The sequence below is a fragment of the Nilaparvata lugens genome, chromosome 7 (genome assembly GCF_014356525.2).
Source record: "Nilaparvata lugens isolate BPH chromosome 7, ASM1435652v1, whole genome shotgun sequence".
Classification (NCBI taxonomy): domain Eukaryota; kingdom Metazoa; phylum Arthropoda; class Insecta; order Hemiptera; family Delphacidae; genus Nilaparvata; species Nilaparvata lugens.
The window spans coordinates 2,222,578-2,249,566 of record NC_052510.1 but is presented as its reverse complement, the minus strand read 5'-3'; the positions used below and the strand labels follow the sequence as shown (position 1 = coordinate 2,249,566).

Sequence of the window (26,989 nt, the reverse complement as noted above, 5' to 3'; positions counted from 1 at the left end):
ATGGCAGTGAATAAAAATAGAACAGCGTTGTCGATTTCTGCCTCAATTTATTATATTTCTACATTGTTGAAAATGTATTTGGCAACGTTGCGGTGATATAGAAGGATAGTGGTGTCTGTTTTGTCGTATGATAGCCAAGGATGGCAACACCAATGTTAATCAAATACTGCCATTATAACGTGGACCTCACTATGAGAAGATGATACAAAGATCGCCACATTTGGTACAGTATCACCACACTTGATACAGTATCACCACACTTGATACAGTATCACCACAATATGATACAGTATCACCACAATATGATACAGTATCACCACACTTGATACAGTATCACCACACTTGATACAGTATCACCACAATATGATACAGTATCACCACACTTGATACAGTATCACCACAATATGATACAGTATCCTCTGAGCTTGATACATAACACCAGTATCACCACACTTGATATAGTATCAACACAATATGGTACAGTATTAACACACTCAATACAGTATCAACACAATATGATACAATATCATCTGAGCTTGATACATAACTCCATAATTTGATACAAAACTCTCAAACTTTGGCAACAGTGCCAAGATAGGAAAGTCAAAGGTATAGGCCAAGCCAAGTCCTATACTCCTGACTGGAAAAATTTGTCATCAATATTTTTTCGCCACACTGCACAGAAAGCAGCTGTTTTCCAGTCCCTACGTAGATCTGAAAGACCTTGTTTGCAGACGACTCTTGTCTGACGTGAGAAACAGGTTTCTTTTCCGGCCTAGGCCGGAAAGTGTACTCTTTCCAGCCACTTGGAAGTCCGTAGTTAATAAGTCATCCGCTAGATCGGGCGAGTGTCCACTTTCTTCATCTGAAGTCACCATGATTTCAGTTCGAATTTCGAATCAAAGTAATTCAGCATTCGCTTTGCAACCTGTAGTGTGGCGAAAAATATCGTTTGCACGGAATTTTTTTCCGGCTCTAAATCTTTTCTAAACCGATTGCCCAAAACTTCTTTAACTCCCTAATTTTGTCTTGAATTGTCCAAATATTCATTATTCATCTTTGGTATTTACACTTTTTTTCTTACAAACTAAATGCAAGTTTTAATGGTAAGTTCTAGACTTACCGTCAACTTGAGTTCAAGACTAAACCGTCAATTCAAGGGACACTTTATTTTCTTACAAACTAAATGCAAGTTTTGCCACTGAGTTCATCATCAAGACTAATGGTTGACTCAAGTTCAAGACTAACCGTCAATTTGAGTGACACTTTCCTGTCACTTTACAAATTAAACACAAGTTTTACCGGTAAGTTCAAGACTAACCGTCGATTTAAGTGACACTTTATCTTCTTACAAACTGCGCAAGTTTTCCCGCTAAGTTCTAGACTAACCGTCGACTTGAGTTCAAGACTAACCGTCGATTTAAGTGCCACTTTATTTTCTTACAAACTAAACACAAGTTTTCCCACGGAGTTCATCATCAAGACTTATGGTTGACTTAAGTTCAAGACTAACCGTCGATTTAAGTGCCACTTTATTCTCTTACAAACTAAACACAAGTTTTGCCACTGAGTTCATCATCAAGACTAATGGTTGACTTAAGTTCAAGACTAACCGTCGATTTAAGTGACACCTTCCTGTCACTTTCAAGCAAATCCTATAGTTGGCTGAGGGACGTGGAGGTGGTAATCTCAGTTTCCCATTCGGACGATTTGAGGGCTTGCCCCTTGGCGGGGTAGTACACACAGGGGCCAGGCGAAAGGGCCCGGGGCATCCTTATGCTGTTAGCTGCTCCGCCCTTGTTGAAACCGGTTGCTTTGAAGCCACTGGGGCCGTTTCTGATTACCCCTGTGCTGGATCTGTGTAGACGACACATGTGGATACTATTGTTGGTGTTGCCTCGTACCTAAAAAATTGAAAAAATGTTAATTTATTCTCGAATAAATTTCAGAAATTTACATTCTGGAAGTACCTATCTTACCCAAGTAAGAATATAAATCTCAGTACCCTTTTAAACTGCGTTACGTTCCCACGTTATGCGTTATGCACTCACAATGAGAGCGAGTGAGAGCGTTCGTCTCGGTTCATGGTCGTCTGGAAAGAGCACGAATAGGAGCAGTGGCGAGCAACACAGCAGCAACCCGAAGGCATTCACCTGGAGAGAGAGTGAAATGGAGCAATCTCCTATGACTGCGCCACTACTTAGTGAATAGGTTTTGTGAATAAGTATAAGTGAATAGGTATAAGTGTAAGTATAATAGGTATAAGTGAATAAGTTATGTTGTAGTAATCACAATGTTGTGGTAGTTTTCAATCACAAAAGTAGTATAAATCGTTTCTCAGCCAATAATAATTTGTTTAACTTGAAAAAATGAGCGCGACTTGCTATGTAAAAAATTGAATAGAGCACAGTTAGCCCGCCTAAGAGCGAGAGAGACAGAGTGATTTTTTGAGGATGTGTGAAGGTAAAAATAAAATTTTGTTAATATGAAATTCAGTGCAAGATTCTTTGTATAAATTATGTTTTAAATATAATTCTTTGTATGAATAAATGTTTTAAATTGTTACTATTATTTCATCCTTCTTCCTACTATAGGAATGAATATTCACATTAAAATTATTTACCACTCAAAGGTTGTCACGTAAAACTTTCGCCTGTATACAAACTTTACAGGCAACTATGCAATTTTTTTTTATTTAATTTTTTGACAAAACTACCCTGATATACCCACCGAAAACGACCTGCCATCGCCGTTAGACACCAGACTATCATCATGAGTCATCAGATCCGGGACTCCCGTCCTCCAAACGTCGTCCAGATGCTGTGTGAGCAGAAGATCTTCAGAAACAGCCTCTTGAATTTCTCCCCAAAGATCACGTAGATCACAAAGTTCACCGACGAATTGATCGTTACGAGCAGATTGCTCAGTTTGATCAGTTCGTCGATTAGAATCTCGTAGAAGCTTTCTAGCAGGTTGTTGACCAGGGCGAGCACGTTGCAAAGGAAGAACACCACGACGACACACAGCAGCATCGTTGCAAGTCCGATTTCCTTGCGTTGCAAACGGGACAGGCGCTGGCGCTCTCTGTTAGCTCGCCGCACCTGCAAAATAGCATTGGATGATACAGATAGGAAGCTCAGATGATACAGAAAAAGGAGGACAGAGAAATGAAGATACAGAAAAATAAAGATACAGAAAAAGAAAAATTTAGAGAAAAGAAATATAGAGCTAATTGTGTTTCTATGGGCTATAAAGCAGCCTTCTCCCTCTGAGGAAAACGTTTGTCCCCAGAAGGCAATAATTTTTCCAAGAGAGAGAAAGGACTCTATAGTGAGGTCCACGTTATAATGGCAGTGTTTGATTAGCAATGGTATCGCTATCCTTGTCTATCATTTCAACAAAGCAGATAGTGCTGTCTCTCTCTCGCTTTGCTCTGTTGCCAGAGAATCTTTTTACAATGTAGATTATTATTAATCAACAAAATATTTAATCCTTATTATGAAATTATTGAGAAGTATCATTTCTTGATTTATGAAATATAATTGATTATTTTGAACGAGAATGAACAATAATTGATATTACATCAATAAACCTGTATCAGCTACCGTTTATAGAAGGCATTGACAAAACAGAGGTTCGGCAACGTTTTTCTCCTATCTTTCTCCACTGCCATTATAACGTGCCCCTCACTATTGAATAGGCCTTTTTTGGGAATAAAATAATTGCTAAAAAATTGGTGAAAACTTGGATTACATTCCACTTACAAGTATTCATAAATTACTTGGGAACCAGTTCCATATTTCCATAGAGAAGAGATACTGTTGGAAGATACTATACCGTACTTCATTCACTTCATTAAAATTAATAAAGACAATATAAAACATGTAGTACCATTTTCATTTTAAAGGGAAATGTTTTTAAGTTTTGGGATGTTTTAAATAAAAAGGTAGATACTATACAATGTTTCATACCGTACTTGTATTATTTGTTTTTGATATTTATCTCTGTATATACTGTAGCTTATTCATCTTTGTGTCTCATCTGTATCTCTTTATAGCTTACTTTCTAACCAATCATACTTGTCAACCATCATTGTGTATTTTAAAATATTGACATGAGCACTATTTTTACTTTCCTTTTCCTATTACCATAGGTAAGGAAAGTATTGCTTTCAGAAAAAAATTAAGGTACCCAAATTTTTAAATTTCCATACGTTTCAATTAATTTTCATACTCTCAATTAACGGAATGACTTGAAATTTGAAACTTAAGGTCCCAACAATATAAGGATCCGACACGAACAATCTCGATAAAATGCAATTCAAGGTGGCGGGTAAAATGGCGAAAATGTTTTCAAAAACAGGGTTTTTCGCGATTTTCTCAAAAACGGCTCCAACGATTCTGATCAAATTCATACCTAAAATTGTCATTGATAAGCTCTATCAACTGCCTCAAGTCTCATATCTGTAAAAATTTCAGGAGCTCCGCCTCATCTATGCAAAGTTTGATTTTAGTTTCCCAATATCAGGCTTCAGATACAATCTAAACAAAATATTTCAAGTGGAAAAGATGGAGCATGAAAATCTATACAATTAATGTTCAGTAACATTTTGACCTAAAACTGACAAAAAGCTCGAAATTCAAGAAAATGTGATTATTCAATTTCAAACTGTTGATTCTATTAGATGATCCACTATGGAGAGATAGCAGACCTCGTATGTCTCCAGCGTTATTGTCCTGTCACCAGCTGGCTCAGATTTTTGTTTATAAGTAGACTTGAGACGCGCGGTAACACTAGCGTCAGGTGATCAATTTTCATAACGGCAAGGAAAGTTGTATGAGTGCGCCACACCAGATTTTTGCTCTATTGCTTTTAATTGTCTAGCTGACAGGAACCATACTATATATATATATATATATATATCTATATATATATATATATTATATGTAAAAGAATTAACCGGGTACATCCGTTTGTTTTGACTTACTTGAGTCTGACGTTTCGTCGCCATCGCAGACGACATCTTCTGAGGGTGGCGTCGAGATCCACACTCTCGACGCCGAGTGTGGATCTCGACGCCACCCTCAGAAGATGTCGTCTGCGATGGCGACGAAACGTCAGACTCAAGTAGTCAAAACAAACGGATGTACCCGTTATTCTTTTACATATAATATATCCATCCGCGAAACACTCAAATATATATATATATATATATATATATATATATATATATATTTGTCATGTATTTTGCAGAGTCTGGTATTTTGAATGCTTCTGTGCACTACTAAACAACTGAACTAACAAAATTTGATAATTCGCTCATCGAATCATTAAAAAGCTTCTTCAAAATTTGGTCGTCAACTTGATTGGAAATTGACAATACATTCCATAGAAAATATAGAAGTGTTGACAAATATCAACTTCATTACAGGAATTAGCCTCACTTGAAAGTCTTGATTATCCAGAATTTGTTGGATAACGTATATTCCCTATCAATCAATTTTCACCCAGAATAATATAATTATTATTATTGTCAATGTAAATGAAAGAATATTGATCACAATTGAACACTGGATATATTCTGAGGGCAATGCAAATAAAATACTGTATAGAAATTCATCAGTGTTGACATAAATATTGTCATAATTTATGACAATTTTCTAAATTATGACATTTCATCTCATTGAGAGTAAAGGCTATCCTGGAATAAATTCGAAAAATAAATTTCCATCCAGTTTAATAACATCTCAATGTTGATTTAACTCTGGAGTAAAATGAAACATTGTTTAGAGAACAATTGTTATGTGACATCTAACTGTCATTTCCACGGAAACCGAGTTTCACTTGTTATTATTTTATAGTGAGGTCCAGGTTATAATGGCAGTGGAGAGAGATAGGACAACAGCGTTGCCGATTCTCTGCCTTGCCACTGCCTTCTATAGAGGATATCTGATACTGTATATCTATGTAATATTAACTGTTCATTCTTATAATTAGTATAAGTATCTGATTGCCACCTGTGATGTTTTCAACTATCATAGTTTGTTTATTACTTGTAACAGTTTTATTTTTCATATTTATCAATAGTTCAATTTGTCATTCAACATTAAATCAATTCACCATTCATTAGTCCCATTCAATCAATTTCAACATAGGAGTCATCAATTCAATTTCCTATATTGGTAACCCCTACGTGATTTAAACACACAACCTTCTGATTTTATTAAAATTCCTATAAGTACCATAAATTGGTATAAGAGCTTATAATAAGCTTCCTGCACATTAAAGGCTGTGCAAATGCTAAAAATAAACTTTTTTCTTATTAAAAAATTAAACAGATTCATGACCAGATTCATTTCAACCAGTACAACACTACGAATTTAGTTTTATCATAAACATGTAAGCATACATTAGTTAATAGTTTTTCCATTTACATATTTGTTTTATTATCTTTCACATTTGTTTCTTGTTCTTTTTGTACAAAAGTAAATTTTATTATCATGGCGATTTTGTTGCTTAAGCCGCCATTTTGTCACACCGTTGAGGGGAGGAGACTGTCTAGCTAGGCCAATGGCAGGCGTCATGCCCTCGACCAATAGCAGTACTCGCCTACTAGTATAAATTTTCTGCTGCTCTTGTATTTAGTTTTAGTTTATCAGAGATTGACAATGGTGTAATAACCGAAACCGGTCTTTCTAATATCAATAAATCAGTGGTTTTTTGACAATTTCTTAGTCTTTTTCATTCAAGCTAAAAATAAACTTTCTACTCGTGATATTTTTCAAAGTTTTTTAATTTGTATATCATCAAGCTATCAAATGAAAAAGTTTTCTCAGGAAAACATTTTTTTTCGATCATTACTTTTTGAGATATGAGCGCCTGAAGTTTGAATTTTTGGGACGGAACATTTCAAATTCGGTAAGATATAAATCCATGAGATTTAGAGGAAGGATGATTCTTCATGGTATTGTTGATCTAGTGAAACAAAATTTTTCGGAGAATATCAATTTTTGGAAAATTATTCAATTTACCAAAATAACTCAACTAAAAGTTATTTTTAGTAAATTGAATAACTATCTTAAAAATTGATATTTTCAGAAAATTTTTGGTTTACTAAATCAACAATACCATGAAGAATCTAACCTCTACATCTCATGGATTTATCTCTTACCGAATTTGAAATGTTCTGTCCCAAAAATTTAAAATTCAGGCGCTCATATCTCAAAAAGTAATTATCAGAGAAAAAATGTTTACCTGAGAAAACTTTTTCATTTTGATAGCTTGATGATATACTAGTAGTTCTGTGAACAGTAGACCTCACGCAGTATTCTCATCCCAAGTACCTGATTGAAACTATAGACCTTATGGAAATACAGCAATAGACTGGCTTCTCCACACATCTGTGTAATCACTTGTCAGCTGATTATGATGATATCTATAGTCTGATTTTTACTCTAATATTGGCGTATGGAGGAGGCTCCTTTTCCTTTTATATTATCCTTGAAATGCAAAATTCCAAAAACCTTGTATATACAGTACGTCGACGCGCAATTAAAAAAGGAACATACCTGTCAAATTTATGAAAATCTATTACCGCGTTTCGCCGTAAATGCGCAACTTATAAGTATATAAACATTTAAGCATTTAAACATTCAAACATATTTTAAACATTTAAACATTAAGAGAAATGCCAAAATAAACTTTTTTTTATTAAAAAATTAACAGATTCATGACCAGATTCATTTCAACCAGTACAACACTACGAATTTAGTTTTATCATAAACATGTAAGCATACATTAGTTAATAGTTTTTCCATTTACATATTTGTTTTATTATCTTTCACATTTGTTTCTTGGTTCTTATTTGTACAAAAGTAAATTTTATTATCATGGCGATTTTGTTGCTTAAGCCGCCATTTTGTCACACCGTTGAGGGGAGGAGACTGTCTAGCTAGGCCAATGGCAGGCGTCATGCCCTCGACCAATAGCAGTACTCGCCTACTAGTATAAATTCTGCTGCTCTTGTATTTAGTTTTAGTTTATCAGAGATTGACAATGGTGTAATAACCGAAACCGGTCTTTCTAATATCAATAAATCAGTGGTTTTTTGACAATTTCTTAGTCTTTTTCATTCAAGCTAAAAATAAACTTTCTACTCGTGATATTTTTCAAAGTTTTTCAATTTGTATATCATCAAGCTATCAAAATGAAAAAGTTTTCTCAGGAAAACATTTTTTTCGATCATTACTTTTTGAGATATGAGCGCCTGAAGTTTGAATTTTTGGGACGGAACATTTCAAATTCGTAAAGAGATAAATCCATGAGATTTAGAGGAAGGATTCTTCATGGTATTGTTGATCTAGTGAAACAAAAATTTTCGGAGAATATCAATTTTTGGAAAAGTTATTCAATTTACCAAAATAACTCAACTAAAAGTTATTTTTAGTAAATTGAATAACTATCTTAAAAATTGATATTTTCAGAAAATTTTTGTTTTACTAAATCAACAATACCATGAAGAATCTAACCTCTACATCTCATGCATTTATCTCTTACCGAACTTGAAATGTCTGTCCCAAAAATTCAAAATTTAGGCGCTCATATCTCAAAAAGTCATTATCAGAGAAAAAATGTTTACCTGAGAAAACTTTTTCATTTTGATAGCTTGATGATATACTAGTAGTTCTGTGAACAGTAGACCTCACGCAGTATTCTCATCCCAAGTACCTGATTGAAACTATAGACCTTATGGAAATACAGCAATAGACTGGCTTCTCCACACATCTGTGTAATCACTTGTCAGCTGATTATGATGAATAATTCTATAGTCTTATTTTTACTCTAATATTGGCGTATGAAGGAGGCTCCTTTTTCCTTTTATATTATCCTTGAAATGCAAAATTTCCAAAAACCTTGTATATACAGTACGTCGACGCGCAATTAAAAAAGGAACATACCTGTCAAATTTCATGAAAATCTATTACCGCGTTTCGCCGTAAATGCGCAACTTATAAGTATATAAACATTTAAGCATTTAAACATTTAAACATTAAGAGAAATGCCAAACCGTCGACTTGAATCTTAGACCTCACTTCGCTCGGTCAATAAGCTTCCTGCACATTTAAAGGGGCTAGAAGTGGGTAGGTTTAAGAGAGCCTTTAAAAAGGTTTTAATAGAAATATGTACTTATAATAAAAATAAGTTTCTAATTTGAGGGTATTCTGTTTGTTGTTTGTATGCTTGTGTTTGAATTTTTATTTCTTTGAATGTAGATACTTTGTATTTATCATGTTTGATTTATGCCGATGCTATCTATGCATTTGTTGAAATATTTTCTGCAATAAAAAAATCTTGAATCTTGTATCTTGTTTAAAATAATCAATTATATTTTATTCGTCAAGAAAAAATATTTTTCAATGATAAAATAATAAATTTTCATAATTGAGACTGGATATTTTGTGAATTAATTATACTTCTACATTGTTGAAAAACGAGCTGGCAACCTTGTGGAGCTAGTAAAGGATAGCACCATCTGCTTTGTTGAATGATAGACAAGGATAGCAAGCAACACCAATGTTAAACAAACACTGCCATTATAACGTGGACCTCACTATATAAACATATATTTATCTCACTATTATAATCGTCAACATTTTGATGATAACAGACACCCACCTATAGTGAGGTTCACGTTATAATGGCAGTGTTTGTTAGCAATGGTATTGCTATCTCTTTCTTGCTTTGCTATGATCGTCTTTTAACAATGTAGAATTAATAGTTAATTCACAAAATATTTCATCTTAATTATGAAATTATTGAAAAATATAATTTCTTGTTTAATAAAATATAATTAATTATTTTAAACGAGAATGAACAGTGTTGATATTACATCAATAAGCCGGTATTAGCTACCGTCTATAGAAGGCATTGACAAGATAGAGGATCAGCAACGTTCTTCTCCCATCTCTCTCCACTGTCATTATAACGTGAACCTCACTAAGTTTATAGGTCTGTATTTCCTATGCTTATTTAGTTGATTTGTCTTTAGTTAAAGCTTTTAGTTGGATCTTTGTATAGTACTAAGTCTTTGTATAGCTATTCCACAAAATCAAAACATCTAGGTATTTCTATTAAAACCCCTGGTGTATTAGCATGCTCTAAATATTATTTTACTGAAATATTTGGTACTACTCCCTATCAAATCAAATAATGAAGTAATAAATATTATTAAACGAAAAACCAAATTAAATGCTGTAGGGTAATTCTCTTAGCATTTTGAATAATTGCAATGTCTCAGAATTTTCATTTGTAAATAATGAAGTTTTTGCTAATTCCTCATCATAATCTCGTGGGCTACCAATTATCAAACTGTAGAGCAATGAAAATCAATAATAATTAATTGAGAAATTCTGTAAGTTTTAATATAAGGCGGGATGCACACCGGAGAAACGCGTTTCGTGAAAAAAGTTTCAGGAACGTGAAACGAAAGTTGCTCGCAATCGACTGATAGATTAAGCAGGGAACGTTTCTTTTGTACGCATGCGCGAGTGAAACGGATTGCATGAAACAAGTTTCATGAGAGAGGGCTTCACGAAATGCGTTTCTCCGGTGTGCATCCCGCCTAATTGTATAGCTTTTTTAAGTTTTGATAAAGAGTGTATGTAAGTTTGAATGCCAACTATTCAAAAGATTCAAGATTATTTATTGCTAGACACTTTAATTAATATGGTACAAAATAGGTTGATAGTTCTACTTGATTGAGTTTTTTCAATTCTATTTATTTGTCAGTATTTATATCATTTAGCATTCAGAACAGCCAGATAAACTGTAGCGTATTCATGACTATTTTTATCAATTGATTACTATTATTTATTTTCATTTTACCTGTTGATATATATTATTCTTTATTGATTGATTGATATACATAATAAGTATACATCATATAAATGATAGGAGAGGAAAAATAAGGTAACCTTGTGCTATTCCTCTCCCCAATTTAGATATGGTTACACATAGTCCGAAATAGGTTAAGTCTTGCAGCTCTTCACTTCGCAAAATTTTTAGACCACTAATATGTTCAGTCACAAAGTAAATTTTCAAATTTAGATGCTTCAAAACAAAAAATAGAACAGATATTTCACATTATTATCACTTGAATAGAGAAGATTCATATATTAAAGAAATAATTTTGAAAAAAGAACTGGAAAAACAAACTTGATTCTATATATAGCAGCTTTCAACACAGCCAACGAACTGAACGGCAGAAAATAAAATATGAAAATAAGGTAGAGCCAGTGAATTAGATTCTAAAATGTAGGCCTATGTATTCAGGGCTACTTTCTTTTATTTATAAAATAGAATCATAGTAAAATAATCACAGTATAAAACTGAAACTAGTTGTTATAATTTGTATTATTAATATTATTCTATTAATATCAAAGGGTAGCCTACTATAATTCTATTTTAAAAATAGAATTAGATTATTCATTGTAGGATGAAGAATTTATAAATTACCTTTAAGTACAGGGCGTTTCGAGGAAATTTAAAGGTTAAATAATTTCAATAAAAACAAATATTGAAATGAAGTTTTTCATATCATTTAATAGTAAAAAATGCCATTTTAGAATAAATAATACAGTAACAATTATTTTTTGAAGATGACATCTTGCAGGTGTGTTCCTTATCTACGCAAACATTCCTATAGTCTCTTCATCGCATAGTCCATGGTTTGACGTAACATTACAACTGGAATTTGAAATCACTTCTCGAATCTTGGCCTTCAATTCTGCAACAACGGAAGAATTGGAAGCAAAGATTCGAGAAGCGATTTCAAATATTCCAGTTGTAATGTTACGTCAAACCATGGACAATGTGATGAAGAGACTACAGGAATGTTTGCGTAGAAAAGGGGAACACACCTGCAAGATGTCATCTTCAAAAAATAAATAATGTTAGGGTATTATTTATTGTAAAATGGCATTATTTCAACTATTCAATGATATGAAAAACTTTATTTGAAGATTTGTTTTTCTTGAAATTATTTAACTTTTAAAATTTCCCGTTTTCACTTTTTGTGTAGTTGAGAAGTTGATATTGTGGTAATTATTCATATTGAATGAAAAAGACTAAGAAATTGTCAAAAACCACAGATTTATTGATACTCAGAAAGACCGGTTTGGGTTATTACACCATTGTCAATTTCTGATCATTGTTTATCAGAGATTGAAAATGGTGTAATAACCGAAACCGGTCTTTCTAAGTATCAATAAATCTGTGTTTTTTGACAATTTCTTAGTCTTTTTCATTCAATTTCCTGTTTCTCTGAAACACTCTGTATATAGTAGCATCAATTACAACCAGATAACTGTAACATATCCATGACTATTTTTATCAATCGCCTATTACCTATTTTCATTTTACCTGTTGTTAAATAGCAGCATTCAAGAAAGCCAACGAGGTAAACGGCAGAAAATAGATTAAGATAAGAGATCCAGTGAATGTAGAATCAGATTAGGCTATTTATTGTAGGATGTAGGATTTATAAAATACCTTCAAGTGTATAGTAACATCAACTACAACCAGATAACTGTAGCATATCCATGACTATTTTTATCAATTATCTATTACCTATTTTCATTTTACCTGTCGGTATATAGCAGCATTCAAGAAAGCCAACGAGGTGAACGGCAGGAAATAGATGAAAATGAGATAGAGCCAGTGGATATAGAGCGAGATGTACAGAGGATTGCTGCGCAGAGGAGAGGCAACCACCAGGTAGATTGTACTATTTTGCCCGTCCTCCATTATGGTCTCCTGCACCACGTTGGCCTCCCAGAAGCGTATCAGGTTGTACAAAAATGAGAACACTATGATCAACGTCACGTACAGACGGGCTCGGCCGTATGTGCATAGGGATCTGAAACAAATTGAAAGACAATTTATCATAGTCTACATAGAATTGTAGACTATGTCTACAATTGTTTTTACAAATAATTGAACAATCTCGACAAATGCTGAACAATCTCGTTGAGAACAATCTGAATGTTCCTCACATTCAGATCTGAAACAAATTAAATATTTATTTAAGAATCAATTAGTTTTCAAGCTGTGAGATCTAAAAAACAATTATAAAATTTTTATGTGGATAAGGATCTGAAAATATTCATATCTAATTGTATTAACCCTACAGAGACACACTTACTTTATGCTAACACAGTAGACACACTGGGGTGTTGAACACCCCAATTTAATTTCGCATTTTTCTTCGAAAAATATGAAAAAACAAGTACTTAGACCATACTTCATCATTTCTTAATCATTTTTGTTCCAAGTGCATACAGAAATCAAAAGTAAAGCACTGCTTATCAATATTTATAATAATTTTAGAAGTACGTATGTTCCGCCTCAGTGTTGGAGCTCCTAATCCGGTTTGAACGAATGGCTTGATCATTGCCTATGACAACTTCATCAAAAACTCTCGTCTCTTCATTTTTAAGTTGTAGAGAATCATAGCATTCATTCCAATCTGATCCATCATCCCATAGATAGTAGATCCCATAGATCCATCATCCCATTCGTAGTGACAATACAAGTAAATCTTTGTATTAAAAGTGTTTGATAAAAGTCCTACGTAAAAGAGACTCTGGGGTGTTAGACACCCCAAACGAAGAACAAGATGAGCTGGTGACCTTGTAGAATGCTATTACTGACTGGAAGTGGTGGAGAGTAGTTGACAATACTACAAACCTAATTATTTAGACTGGGCATAAATTCCCATCTGTTTGATATTGTCAACTGCAGAACAGAAAAAAAATCCCTGGGGTGTAAAACACCTTTAGGGTTGAGATTCAATTAGTTTTCAAGCTTTGAAATATAAGAAAAACAATTACTTTATGTGTAGTTGAGAAGTTGATATTGTGGTAATTATTCATATTAAATAAAAATACTAAGAATTGTCAAAAACCACAGATTTAAAAAGAATTAAGAGAAATCTGTGGTTTTTGACAATTTCTTAGTATTTTTATTTAATTTAAAAACAATTATATTTCATCTAAGAGTAAATATCAGTCTTTGAATCTGTGAGACAATATTTAAATTCAAGAATCGATTAGTTTTAGGATCTAAAAGGCAATACTGTAATCAAGTTCAAGAATCATTTGGTTTTGGGATTTCATATAGACAATTGGTTGATTCAAAAATCAATTCTGAGATCTATAGTGAGGTCCACGTTATAATGGCAGTGCTTGATTAGAAATAGTACTGCTATCCTCGTCTTTCATTCAAGAAAGCGGATATCGCTATCTCTTTCTCGCTTTGCTCTGTTGCTAGATTGTTTTTTAACAATGTAGAAATATAATTAATTAACAAAATATTCAATCTTGATTATGAAAATTCATTATGAAATTATTGAAAAGTTTAATTTCTTGCTTAATATAATATAATTGATTATGAATGAACATTTAATATTACATAAATAATGAATGAAAAAGACTAAGAAATTGTCAAGAAGCCACAGATTTATTGATACTTAAAAAGACCGGTTTCGGTTTTTACACCATTGTCAATCTCTGATAAACTGAAACTCTTAAATAAGTTTTCAACAGTTTCAAATAAGTTGAAACTAGGAGAAAATACCAATGTTGCCAAATAGTTTATCAGAGATTGACAATGGTGTAAAAACCGAAACCGGTCTTTCTAATTATCAATAAATCTGTGGTTTTTTGACAATTTCTTAGTCTTTTTCATTCAATATGAATAATTACCACAATATCAACTCCTCAACTACACAAAAAGTGGAAGTTACACAAATAAACCTGTATTAGCTACCGTCTATAGAAGGCATTGACAAGACAGAGGATCAGCAACGTTTTTCTCCTATCTTTCTCCACTGCCATTATAACGTGGACCCCACTATAGAAACAATAATTCCATTCAAGAATCAATCAGTTTTGGGATCTAAAAACAATAGTTTTATTCAGGAATCAATTAGTTTTGGGATATGAAAAGTAGTAATCTGTTTCAATAAATATACAAGTTCAAGTTTTGATAAATATTAAAATAAATAAGTTTCATGTCTACAAATATAATTATGTTAAATTATTTTATCTTATGTGTGCCTGAACCAGTAAATTGCTTAATATTATGATAGAATTACCGAATATGTTTTAGTTGTGTGATATAGAGTGTAATTTCACAGCCCACTGTCAATACATAAATTTCTCTTCTCTTGTAAATGTATTTGCAGTTTTGAATTAAAAAGACTAAGAAATTGTCAAAACTACAGATTTATTGATACTTAGAAGACCGGTTCTCGTTATTACACCATTGTCAATCTCTGATAAACCAGTTTATCAGAGATTGACAATGGTGGTTTTTAACAATTTCTTAGTATTTTTCATTCAATATGAATAATTACCACAATATCAACTTCTCAACTACACAAAAAGTATTTGCAGTTCTGTATTTCATTCAATGCTATCATGAAAATAGCTTATAGTTCTCTATTCAATCTATTGTTCATACCTTATAATGTTTTTTTTAAATTATTTTGGATTTCTTGCGGATCGCATCATTTTTGTAATGAAATTTGATTTAAAATTCACAAATTTCTGAGGCTATTTGAAACGGATAATTACACCAAAGGTATAGGAATTAATTTGAGAAGAGGAAGTTTATTGAAATTCTAGTGAAGGAATAAGATTATCATTTTCTACTAGCAGGAAACCCGTGCTCTGCAAGGGTCTATTATAAAAATTGATAAACTGGAAACTTGATGAATTGAAAAAAGGTCTATAATGATTCTTGGTGATTAAGAATCTATATTCAAAATGTCAAGTTAATCAGTTGAGACGTGATGATGCGTCAAACATAATTTTCCTATCCCGTACATGAATAAATAAACCAGTTCTTTCCTTTATTATAGTATAGATTATTAATTTTGAAATACTGAATTACCTGGCCCTCAGTGGATGACACACAGCCACAAATCTCTCAAGGGTGACAGTGAGTGTGAGATAGACAGAGACAGTCTGAGCGGTGAGAGCGAGAGGGAAGATGTAGGGCGTCACACAGGGGTAGATCTTGGCGTTGTAAGTTCGCAGGAGTTCGGTGTGCGTGTAGTCGTAGATAGGTGGTAGACCGAACAGAAATATGGACGTCAGAATTAGCACTGTGTCGCATCTGAAACGAAATTTACACAAAAATAATTGAATATGAGTTGAATTATGAATAAAAATAACTAGTAGTTCTGTGAATAGTAGACCTCACGCAGTATTCTCATCCACAAGTACCTGATTGAAACTATAGACCTTATGGAAATACAGCAATAGACTGGCTTCTCCACACATCTGTGTAATCACTTGTCAGCTGATTTATGATGAATAATTCTATAGTCTGATTTTTACTCTAATATTGGCGTATGAAGGAGGCTCCTTTTTCCTTTTATATTATCCTTGAAATGCAAAATTTCCAAAAACCTTGTATATACGTCAACGCGCAATTTAAAAAGGAACATACCTGTCAAATTTCATGAAAATCTATTACCGCATTTCGCCGTAAATGTGCAACATATAAATATATATAAACATATAAACATTCAAACATTAAGAGAAATGCCAAACCGTCGACTTGAATCTTAGACCTCACTTCGCTCGGTCAATTAAATATACGTTGAATTATAAATTAAAATGATTAAATATACGAATTATACATTGAATTATTCATGGAAATAAATTGGAAGCTGCATATTCATTCAAATGCTAGATAATTTATAATTAGTATTGAACAAAATCCCAATTAATGCTGTAACCCCAAAGACTCTGCTACTGCAAATATTGACAACAGGGTAAACTGCAAGATGAAAATTTGATGAGCGCTACTATACAAAAATTATTTTTCGTCACACTGCACAGAAAGCAACTGTTTTCCAGTCCCTACATAGATCTGAAAGACCTTGTTTGCAGACGACTCTCGTCTGACATAAGAAAAGAGTTTCTTTCCGGCCTAGGTCGGGAAACGACTATTTCCAGCCGCTAATATGAAAGTCCATAGTTAATAAGTCATCCGCTAGATCATGCGAGTGTCAACTTTCTTCATCTGAAGTCGCCATTATTTCAGTTTGAATTTCAAATCAAACTAATGCAGCATTCGCTTCGCAGCCATTTTTATTCAATTATTTATTGTTGATTAGCACATTCCGAATTTTCAAAAATGCTTGAAGATGACGACGCCCGTGATATTCCAAGTGAAATTTTAAAATAATCTGAAATCCTGACTGCAAATCTTCTACCACTAAAATCAAGAGATAGGTACGATAACGAGTATTCTTTATTTATTTTGTCAGCAATACCTGTAGTGTGGCAAAAAATATCATTCGCACCACAGGCAAAAATGTTTTTCCGGCTCTCAATCTTTTCTCTATCTCGGACTTGAAAACCGATTTTGAGCCAGAAAAATCTCATTTTCTGCTCTAGATGCAAAATATACTATGACATTCCTGGGCTGACAAATAATTTTTGAATAGTAGCGCTCATCAAATTTCCAAATGGCTGTTTACCCTGTTGTCAATATTTGCAGTAGCAGAAGTATACGGGATGATCTACAGCATTCAATCATGATTTTCGTTTGATTATAGTTATTCTCTAATTAGCATTTGAAAAAATGCAACTTACAAAAGTTTATTCCCATCTGGAGAAATAATGAGTAATTCATTAGGGACTTCCTAACTTTGGCAGCTGATTAAGGCAGCTTGAATAAGAAGAGTATGATATAGTGAGGCTCACGTTATAATGGCAGAGGAGAAAGATAGAAAAAAGCGTTGCCGATGCTCTGACTTGTCAATGCCTTCAATAGAGGATAGCTTGATACCGCTATATCTGATTCATTCAATATTAACTGTTCATTCTTGTTAAAAATGATTAATATTATATTTCATTCTCCAAGAAAATATATTTTTTGACAGTCATTCAGTTGCTTCTATTCCACATCCATAGAATCAAGCCGGTAAACAGCTGATTGTAGAACAAATGAACATATGATTCTCATTACAGTATACTATACTGTAATAGAATCATATGTTTTCTTCACAGTCGAGTATGTTTCCTAGTTCCGAATTTGGAACAGCAAAACTATAGTGAGGTCCACGTTATAATGACAGTTATAATTTTGATCAACTTTGGTTTTGCTATCCTTGTCTATCATTTGACAAAGCCGGTGGTACTATCCTTTTCTAGGTCCACAACGATGACAATTATGTTTTTGACAGTGTAGAAATATAATTAATTAATGCAGAGAATCGGCATCGCTATTCTTCTATCTTCATCCACTGCCAATATAAGGTGGACCACACTATAGTGCGAAAGCTGCCTTTTAGCGCTCCAGATGGAAGTTTTGTCAACTACAATCAAGAAATTCCTAATTCGAAACTTGTAAACTAGGTTATGTTTATAGAATGCATGTAGTAATGTCAACACAAGCAGGTAATGTTTTCTATTTCTCAATTATTCTTCTCTAGATTGTTATGACAAAAATAGTGTACCTTAGTTGGACGTGAATGTCTTTTGCAGTGCTCCAATGAAATTCTAGTCTCGGCTAACGCCTCGACTAGAAACATCATTCTAGCCTGCAAAACGACCCTTACCGTCCTTGTGACTTAAGATACTAATTCAATAACAAAATGATACATTTTTCATGATTGAGATTAGATATTTTGTTGATTTGATTATATTTCTACATTTTTTTAAACAAACTTGCAACGTTGCAGAGGTAGAAAAGGATAGCGCTATGTGCTTTGTCAAATGTTAGACAAGGATAGTGACATCAATGTTGAGCAAATACTGCCATTATAACGTGGACCTCACTGTAGCAAGTGGGTTCTTCAGAATAGATTTAACAGATAGTTCAGGTTTCATTTCTCTCTAATTTTATATCAGCTACTCATTCTGTTATCTCATTTCTCACCAGCTATTCTTACTCATTTTGCTTCAAAAATAATATTTTTCCTATCCCGTACGTGTTTAAGGCGAATCGGTACACTTTTTTTATTTAAATTGGATAATCTTTTTCAATATAATTGTTAAGATCATTAAAAGAGTGAGAAAAAGTGGCAACTGAAATTTTTAAATGGTCTAATAAGCGAGTTATGGGTTGTTGAAGTGCTAACTCCGTTTTCTTTCCAGATCATAAACGGTTTCGAATATTTTCCATCGGAGTTTTTTTTTAATACAGTCAGTATATGATTGGCTTTGTTCTAATATGCGTTTTTTTCGCGATTAATGCCAAAATTAACAAGTTATCGAATTTAAAAAAAATGTTACTTTTTTATTCATGAACGATATGGGGAATAAAATGTTTTAGTTTGGAAAGATACATTTTTTGAATTTTTAAGAGAAGTTCTGTTAATATAGTCAAAACCGTTCATGATCTGAAAAGAAAACAGAGTTAGCACTTCAAAAACCCATAACTCGCTTATTAGACCACTTAAAAATTCCAGTTGCCACTTTTTTTCACTCTTATAATGATCTTAACAATAAATTATATTGAAAAAGATTATCCAATTTAAATAAAAAAAAAAGTGTAACGAACAGCCTTAAGCCAGTGCTTTACTTTATTATAATATGGATAAAATTATCTTTCTCTTTCTTTCTCGAGATTGATTGAGTACTTTATTTCTGTAGATTACAATATATACTGGCTTATACATCTACATAAATTGGCGGAGCTTTGGACATATCAATGTCTATTCTTCGGAAAGAATATTCGAAGTATCCTTCCCACTAACTCTCTACCGAGAGAGAGAGAGAGAGAGTGAGAGAGAAAGAGAGAGAGAGAGAGAGAGAGAGAGGAGTGAGTGAGAGAAGGCTGATATTAGGTACAAATGCTTGAATAGAGTTTAAACAAAGACGTATAAGTTGAGAGCATTAGAGAGGATTATAATTGCATTGTGGTTGGTATCAGTGAGGGAATAGGGGACAGGAATAGGGAATAGGGGATAGGGAATAGTGGGCCTGTTTAGCTGAGTTCAAGTTGTGTGGGTGAGGAGGAAGAGGTGGAGGGGGTGGTGTAGGAGGAGGAGGAGGAGAAGGAGGTGAGGCGATGGTGGAGATGAAGATAACTTTGCTCGATCTCTAATAGGATTTGCTGCCTACCACCTGATGAACTGGAAGTTGAAGAAGCAGAGCAAGAAGAAGGATAAGAAGAAGAAGAAGAAGAAGAAGAAGGAGAAGGTAGGAACCATCTGATGGGAGAGGAGAGGAAGAAGGAGAAGGAAGGAAACATCTCATGGAAAAGGCGAAGAAGAAGAAGAAGGAGAAAGAGAAGGGGAAAAAGTGGGAGCAGGAAAAGGAGAAGGAAAAGAAGAAGGAGAAAGAGAAGGAGAAGAAGTGGGAGCAGGAAAAGGAGAAGGAGAAGAAGAAGAAGAAGAAGAAGAAGAAGAAGAAGAAGGAGAAGGAGAAGAAGAAGGAGTAGAAGAAGAAGAAGAGAAAGAAGAAGAATAAGAGGAAGAAGAAGTAGAAGTAGGAGAATAAGAAGAAGGAGAAGAAGAATAAGAAGAAGGAGAAAGAGGAGGAGAGTAAGAGTGAGAAGGAAAAGGAGGAGGTAGCAACCATCTGATGGTAAAGAAGAGGGAGTAGGAGAAGAGGAAGAAGAAGGAAAAGGAAGGAAACATCTCATGGAAAAGGCGAAGAAGAAGAAGGAGAAAGAGAAGGAGAAGAAGAGGGAGCAGGAAAAGAAGGAGAAGAAGAAGGGGAAAGAGAAGGAGAAGGAGAAGAAGAAGAAGAAGAAGAAGAAGAAGAAGAAAAAAAGAAGAAGAAGAAGAAGAAGAAGAAGAGGAAGAATAAGAAGAAGGAGAAGAAGAATAAGATGAAGAAGAAGAAGAAGAAGAAGAAGAAGAAGAAGAGGAAGAATAGGAAGAAGGAGAAGAAGAATAAGAAGAAGAAGGAGTAAGAGGAGGAGAGGAAGAGGGAGAAGGAGAAGGAGAAGGAGGAGAAGAAGAAGAAGAAGAAAAAGAAAAGGAAGAAGAAAAAGAAGAAGGAGAAGGTAGGATCGATCTGATGGAAAAGGAGAGAATGAAGGAGGAGGAGAAGAAGAAGGGGAAGGAGAAGCTATTTGATGCAATAGTAGAATAAATAGAAGGAATAGAATAGAATGGTAAAATTATTACAAGAAGAAGAATACCGTGATATTCACTCTCTCTCTGTCTCTCTCCCTCTCTGTCTGTCTCTCACTCTCTCTGTCTTTCTCTCTCTCTCACTGTCTCTCACACACTCTCACTCTCTCATTCTCTCTCTCTCTCTCTCTATCTCTCTCTATCACTCTCTCTCTCTCTCTCTGTCTTTCTCTCTTTCTCTCTGTCTTCCTCCCCCCTCTCTCTCTCTCTCTCTCTCTCTCTCTCTCTCTCTCTCTCTCTCTCTCTCTCTCTCTCTAAAATCGTCTTTCACACTAAGCAGGGTAAAACTCTATCACGCAACAGGTATTTTCTCTTAGCCTTGTGAAAAGCATTCATACAGTGTTAAGTAGAGTGAGGCTGAACCTTGGTTTCAAATCTGATTATATTATTGAAGACCTGTTATTATATCCACCCACGTATGATACTTATCTCGATTTGGATGGTTGAACAGTTATTGTTATTCTATAGTATATTTCGCCCTAGAGCAGAAAATGAGACTTTTCGGCTCGAAATCGGTTTTCAAGTCCGAGGCCGTAGGCCGTAGGCCGAGGACTAGAAAAGATTGAGAGCCGGAAAAACATTTTTGCCCGTGGTGCGAACGATATTTTCCGCCACACTACAGGTATTGCTGACAAAATAAATAAAGAATACAAAATAAAGAATAACTTACTTGTTATCGTACCTATCTCTTGATTTTAGTGGTAGAAGATTTGCAGTCAGGATTTCAGATTCTTTTAAAATTTCACTTGGAATATCACGGGCGTCGTCATCTTCAAGCATTTTTGAAAATTTGGAATGCGCTAATCAACAATAAATAATTGAATAAAACTGGTTGCGAAGAGAATGCTGAATTAGTTTGATTTGAAACTCGAATTGAAATCATGGCGACTCCTGCAGCTGATGAAGAAAGTGGACACTCGCCTGATCTAGCGGATGACTTATCAACTACGGACTTCCATGACCGGCTGGAAAGAGACCACTTTCTGGCCTAGACCGGAAAAGAAACCCTTTTCTGACGTCAGACGAGAGTCGTCTGCAAACAAGGTCTTTCAGATCTACGTAGGGACTGGAAAACAGCTGCTTTCTGTACAGTGTGGCGAAAAAAATATATGAATAGAATACATTCATCCTCCTAGTGTTTGTGTGTGGTATTCAAATGAAGGAGAAGAAGATGATGAAAAAGAAGAAAATGAAGAAAAAGATGATGCGTCATTCGTGAATTTCCTATCCCGTACGTTTATAAGCCAATTCTTTCACCCATTATAGTATTAACTACCACAATATGATAATAGTGAAGTGTTGTAGGTGTTTCTTTTCTGGCTCAAAATTTTGCAAAATTACTCAAAAATTTCCAATCTGTAGAGATTTGAGTGCAATATTCTTGTTTTTAATCAGTTTTTAAATATCAAAATTCAAAATTTTTAGTTTAGTCATTAGTTTTGAAGTGGAAATTGGACTTTTTGAAGTGAAAATGGAATCTTAACCTTATTCTTTCTGAAACTTTTATTTGTAAAAATTTGGGAGAAGACAGTTTTGGGCTATGCCTGTTGTCTTCTCCCAATCATATTATATTTATTATAATTATGATCTGTAATGCCAATGGAATAAATAAATAAAATAAATAAATGAAATAAATATCAGCTTTAAAAACACTACTCAGAAAACATTCCACATAATTGAGAAGATTATAATATTGAAAATGAACAAGTTTAAGGAAAAATGAATTGAAAATATTCAGGTGTAGGAAGAGACTATAGAGGTACAGGGAAGAATAGCCTTTCTCTGGAAAGTATGGATGATATTCTGTGCAGCTTTCGGAATTTCCCGAGAAAAGCTTGTTAACCACAGAGTTTCCTTCATTCGTGAAACTTTGAAATAGACAACAGACTCTTATGTTAATAATAGAGAACCCTATATAGGCTAATATTTGTAATATTAGGTCCACGTTAGAAAAAGATAAGAGAACAGCGATTCTCTGCCTTGTAACTGCCATCTACAGAGGATAGCTGATACTGGCTTATCTGGTGTAATTTCAACTGTTCATTCTAGTTCAAAATAATTTATATATATAAAAGCGAAATGGCACTCACTCACTGACTGACTCACTCACTCGCAGAACTAAAAATCTACCGGACCAAAAACGTTAAAATTTGGTAGGTATGTTCAGTTGGCCCTTTAGAGGCGCACTAAGAAATATTTTGGCAATATTTTAACTCTGAGGGTGGTTTTTAAGGGTTTAAAGTTCGTCTTTTAGCATGTATATTCTTCTTATTCTCTTAATTATAATTGAAAAATGGTCATACCATATGTTAATATAGAACTATAACCTAGAGAGAGTACCTCTTCGAAACAGTTGTTAACTGGTAACTAAATTAATAATTTTGTCAGGTTGGCATTAAGTTGAGTTGATTTTGTTAGGTTGGCACCAAGTTGAAGGTTGAAATGCATTTATCGCGGAAAATTGATTGGGCACCGCTACTTCAATCAGAGCTATTCCTGGGAATATTATATTATATTACTGGTCATCAGGCTCGCTTCGCTCGCCATGTCCGTTGAGCCAGACGTTTAGTCTGGACCCCCGACTGGATCGTCCTAATATATGATAAAAATATGACATAAAATTTCAAATTTGGTAGGTATGTTCAGTTGGCCCTTTAGAGGCGCACTAAGAACGGATTTGGAAAAATCTCCAAAGATATGCCCAAAATCTGCGTTTTCCATCGTTTTTTTAGCGTTCTCTCAGCTTTATCGAGGATAAATAGACAGAAAATGTTCAAATTCAGCTCAGCTAGGGTGTAATAATGTTGCGTTACAAGGAATTTGAAATAACGCCAAAGATACGCCCAAAATTAGCGGTTTTTTTGCGTTTTCTCAGTTCTTTCAAGTAATAGATAGAAAATGTTCAAATTTGGTACAGAGGTTTAGCTAGAGTCTCAAAATTTTGTAATAAGATGACATTGATATTTCATCAAAGATACGCCCAAAATCAGCGTTTTTCCAACGTTTTTCACAGCTCTTCTGCGTTATCTCAGTACTTTGACTTTCTGATGGAATGAAGCATGTTCATATGGAAAATGCAGGCGAGCGAAGCAAGCCCGCTGATCTCATTTTTGGACGATCCATTTTTGGGCTCCGCCCCCTGGCTAGAAGGATAATATGGCGAGCGAAGCGAGCTTGACGGCTAGTCAATTATATTTCCCAATTCATTTCTTTTTCAGTGATTGATGGATAAATTTCCATTATTGAGCTTCAATAGGTTCTTGATTATTCTTTTCTACATTCTAAAACCGATCTGGCAATATTGCAAAGCTGGAAAAGGATAGCATTACCCCTTTGTAAAATGATAGACAAGGATAACAACACCGATGTCAATCAAATATACTGCCATTATAACGTGGACCTCACTATAGACAGATTCGAAGATGATTATTGTTATTGATATTGTATATTACATTGTAAAACGATCTGGCAACATTGCAAAGCTAGAAAAGGATAGCATCACCCCCTTTGTCAAATAATAGACAAGGATAACATTGAATGAGAAAGACTAAGAAATTGTCAACAATTTGTAACATTGTGACAATTTCTTAGTCTTTTTCATTCAATATGAATAATTACCACAATATCAACTTCTCAACTACACAAAAACAAAAAAGAAAAAGGATAACATTAATATACTGCCATTATAACGTGGACCTCTCTATAGACAGATTCGAAGATGATTATTGTTATTGTATATTGTTGTATAAATAAGTAATGAATAGTGCCGGCTGCACAAAAGCCGGTTGAATTTCAATCGTGATTAATTCCACGAGAACCAATCAGAGAAGCCGTTTTATTAAAAAAGGCTACTTCTTTTTCTCAAAAAGAAGCCGTTTTATCAAAAATGCCACTAATTTTATCAAAAAGAAGCCGTTTTATCAAAAAGTCCTTCTCTGATTGGTTCTCGTGACATTAATCACGGCTAAAATTTAACCGGCTTTTGTGCAACCGGGCCGTTGTGACTCACCTGGCAAGCCCAATCAGCAGATAGTTTATAGACGACTTCATCTGCGGTCTCGACAGGATAATCATCGAGATAATGTTGCCAATTATCCCCAAAATGGCCACCACGTTCAGCATTATGCCATTAGTGATGAACGCAAAATAGATGGTCTGCTCCTGCTGACGCTGCTGTTCTTCCGTCCACACCTCCTCAAACTCCTGCTCGCCTGGTATCTGCGGCTCCTGGTAGATACCAGGGTAGGAGGCGGTAGCATCTGGTAGGAGGTAGTAGGGCGTCGAATAGTTTGTGAGCAAGTCACCTTCACTGGTAAAATTGTAGAAATCTTCCATAACATTAATGGTCTATGCACATTTCTGTCACCCTGATACTGTCCTATACTCAAGGTTTCAAACGTCAACCTCCTATACTCTCTCCCCAAAATATGTCGCAGATTATTTAATTTAATTCCAAGATAAATTCCAAGGAAGAAAGTTCGGTTATATTCACTCAGAAATTTTTAGAAATCTTCTATATTATCATTGTTCTATGCACATTCCTGTCACCCTGATACTGTCCTGAACTCAAGGTTTCAAACGTCAACCTCCTATAATAACTCTCCCCAAAATATGTTGCAGATTAATTCAATCCCAAGGAAGAAAGTTCGGTTATATTCACTCAGAAATTTGTAGAAATCTTCTATATTATCATTGTTCTATGCACATTTCTGTCCCCTGATACTGTCCTAAACTCAAGGTTTCAAACGTCAACCTCCTATAATACTCTCCCCAAAATATGTTGCAGATTAATTCAATTCCAAGGAAGAAAGTTCGGTTATATTCACTCAGAAATTTGTAGGAATCTTCTATATTATCATTGTTCTATACACATTTCTGCCCCTGATACTGTCCTATATTCAAGGTTTCAAACGTCAACCTCCTATACTCTCTTCTCCCCAAAATATGTTGCAGATTAATTTAATTCCAAGGAAGAAAGTTCGGTTATATTCACTCAGAAATTAGTAGAAATCTTCTATATTATCATTGTTCTATGCACATTTCTGTCCCCTGATTCTATTCTAAACTCAAGGTTTCAAACGTCAGCCTCTTATCATCATGATACTTTCCTCAAAATACGTTGCAAATTAATTCAAATCTAAGATAATTTTCCAAAGAAGGAAAACTCGGTTATATTCACTCAGAGATTTTTAGAAATCTTCTATATTATCATTGTTCTATGCACTTTTCTGTCACCCTGATTCTATTCTAAACTCAAGGTTTCAAGCGTCAACCTCTTATTATCCTGATACTTTCCTCAAAATACGTTGCAAATTAATTCAATTCCAAGATAATTTTCCAAAGAAGTCAGTCAGAAATTTGTAAAAATCTTCTACATCATCAATGTTCTATGCACATTTCTGTCATCCTGATACTATCCTAAACTGAAGATTTTAAACGTTAACCTCCTCGGATACTTTTCCTCAAATAACGTTGTAGATTAATGATTCTATTCCAAGATTAAATTACCATCCTAAACTCCAAGTTTTAAACGTTTAACCTCCTCTCGTTTATCCTAATACTTTTCCACAATATACATTGCAGATTGATTTAATTCCAAGGAAGGAAAAAAAGTTCGGTTATATTCACTTGATTTTTAAGTGAGGAAAGTACATTTTCATTCACTCAATCTGTAATACTTTTATCTTCTGTATCGAAGATCTGTATATCCTCCACTTATTTATATATTCAGGATAGAAGTTCGGTTATATTTACTTGATTTTTAAGTGAGGAGAGTACATTTTCATTCACTCAATCTGTAATACTTCTATGCTCTGTATCAGAGAT

At 34.1% G+C, this 26,989-nt stretch overlaps 1 protein-coding gene across 1 annotated transcript; it reads right to left on the bottom strand.

Moving 5' to 3' along the window:
- Positions 1 to 1,311: 1,311 nt before the first annotated feature.
- LOC111057475 (FMRFamide receptor) lies at positions 1,312 to 25,576 on the bottom strand. Its single transcript, XM_039433425.1, is given in 6 exon segments — positions 1,312 to 1,904; positions 2,731 to 2,792; positions 2,795 to 3,101; positions 12,643 to 12,916; positions 15,955 to 16,179; positions 25,173 to 25,576. Coding segments are annotated over 6 exon segments (1,443 nt in total). The 5' UTR covers positions 25,499 to 25,576; the 3' UTR covers positions 1,312 to 1,655.
- Between the last annotated feature and the right edge of the window lie 1,413 nt (positions 25,577 to 26,989).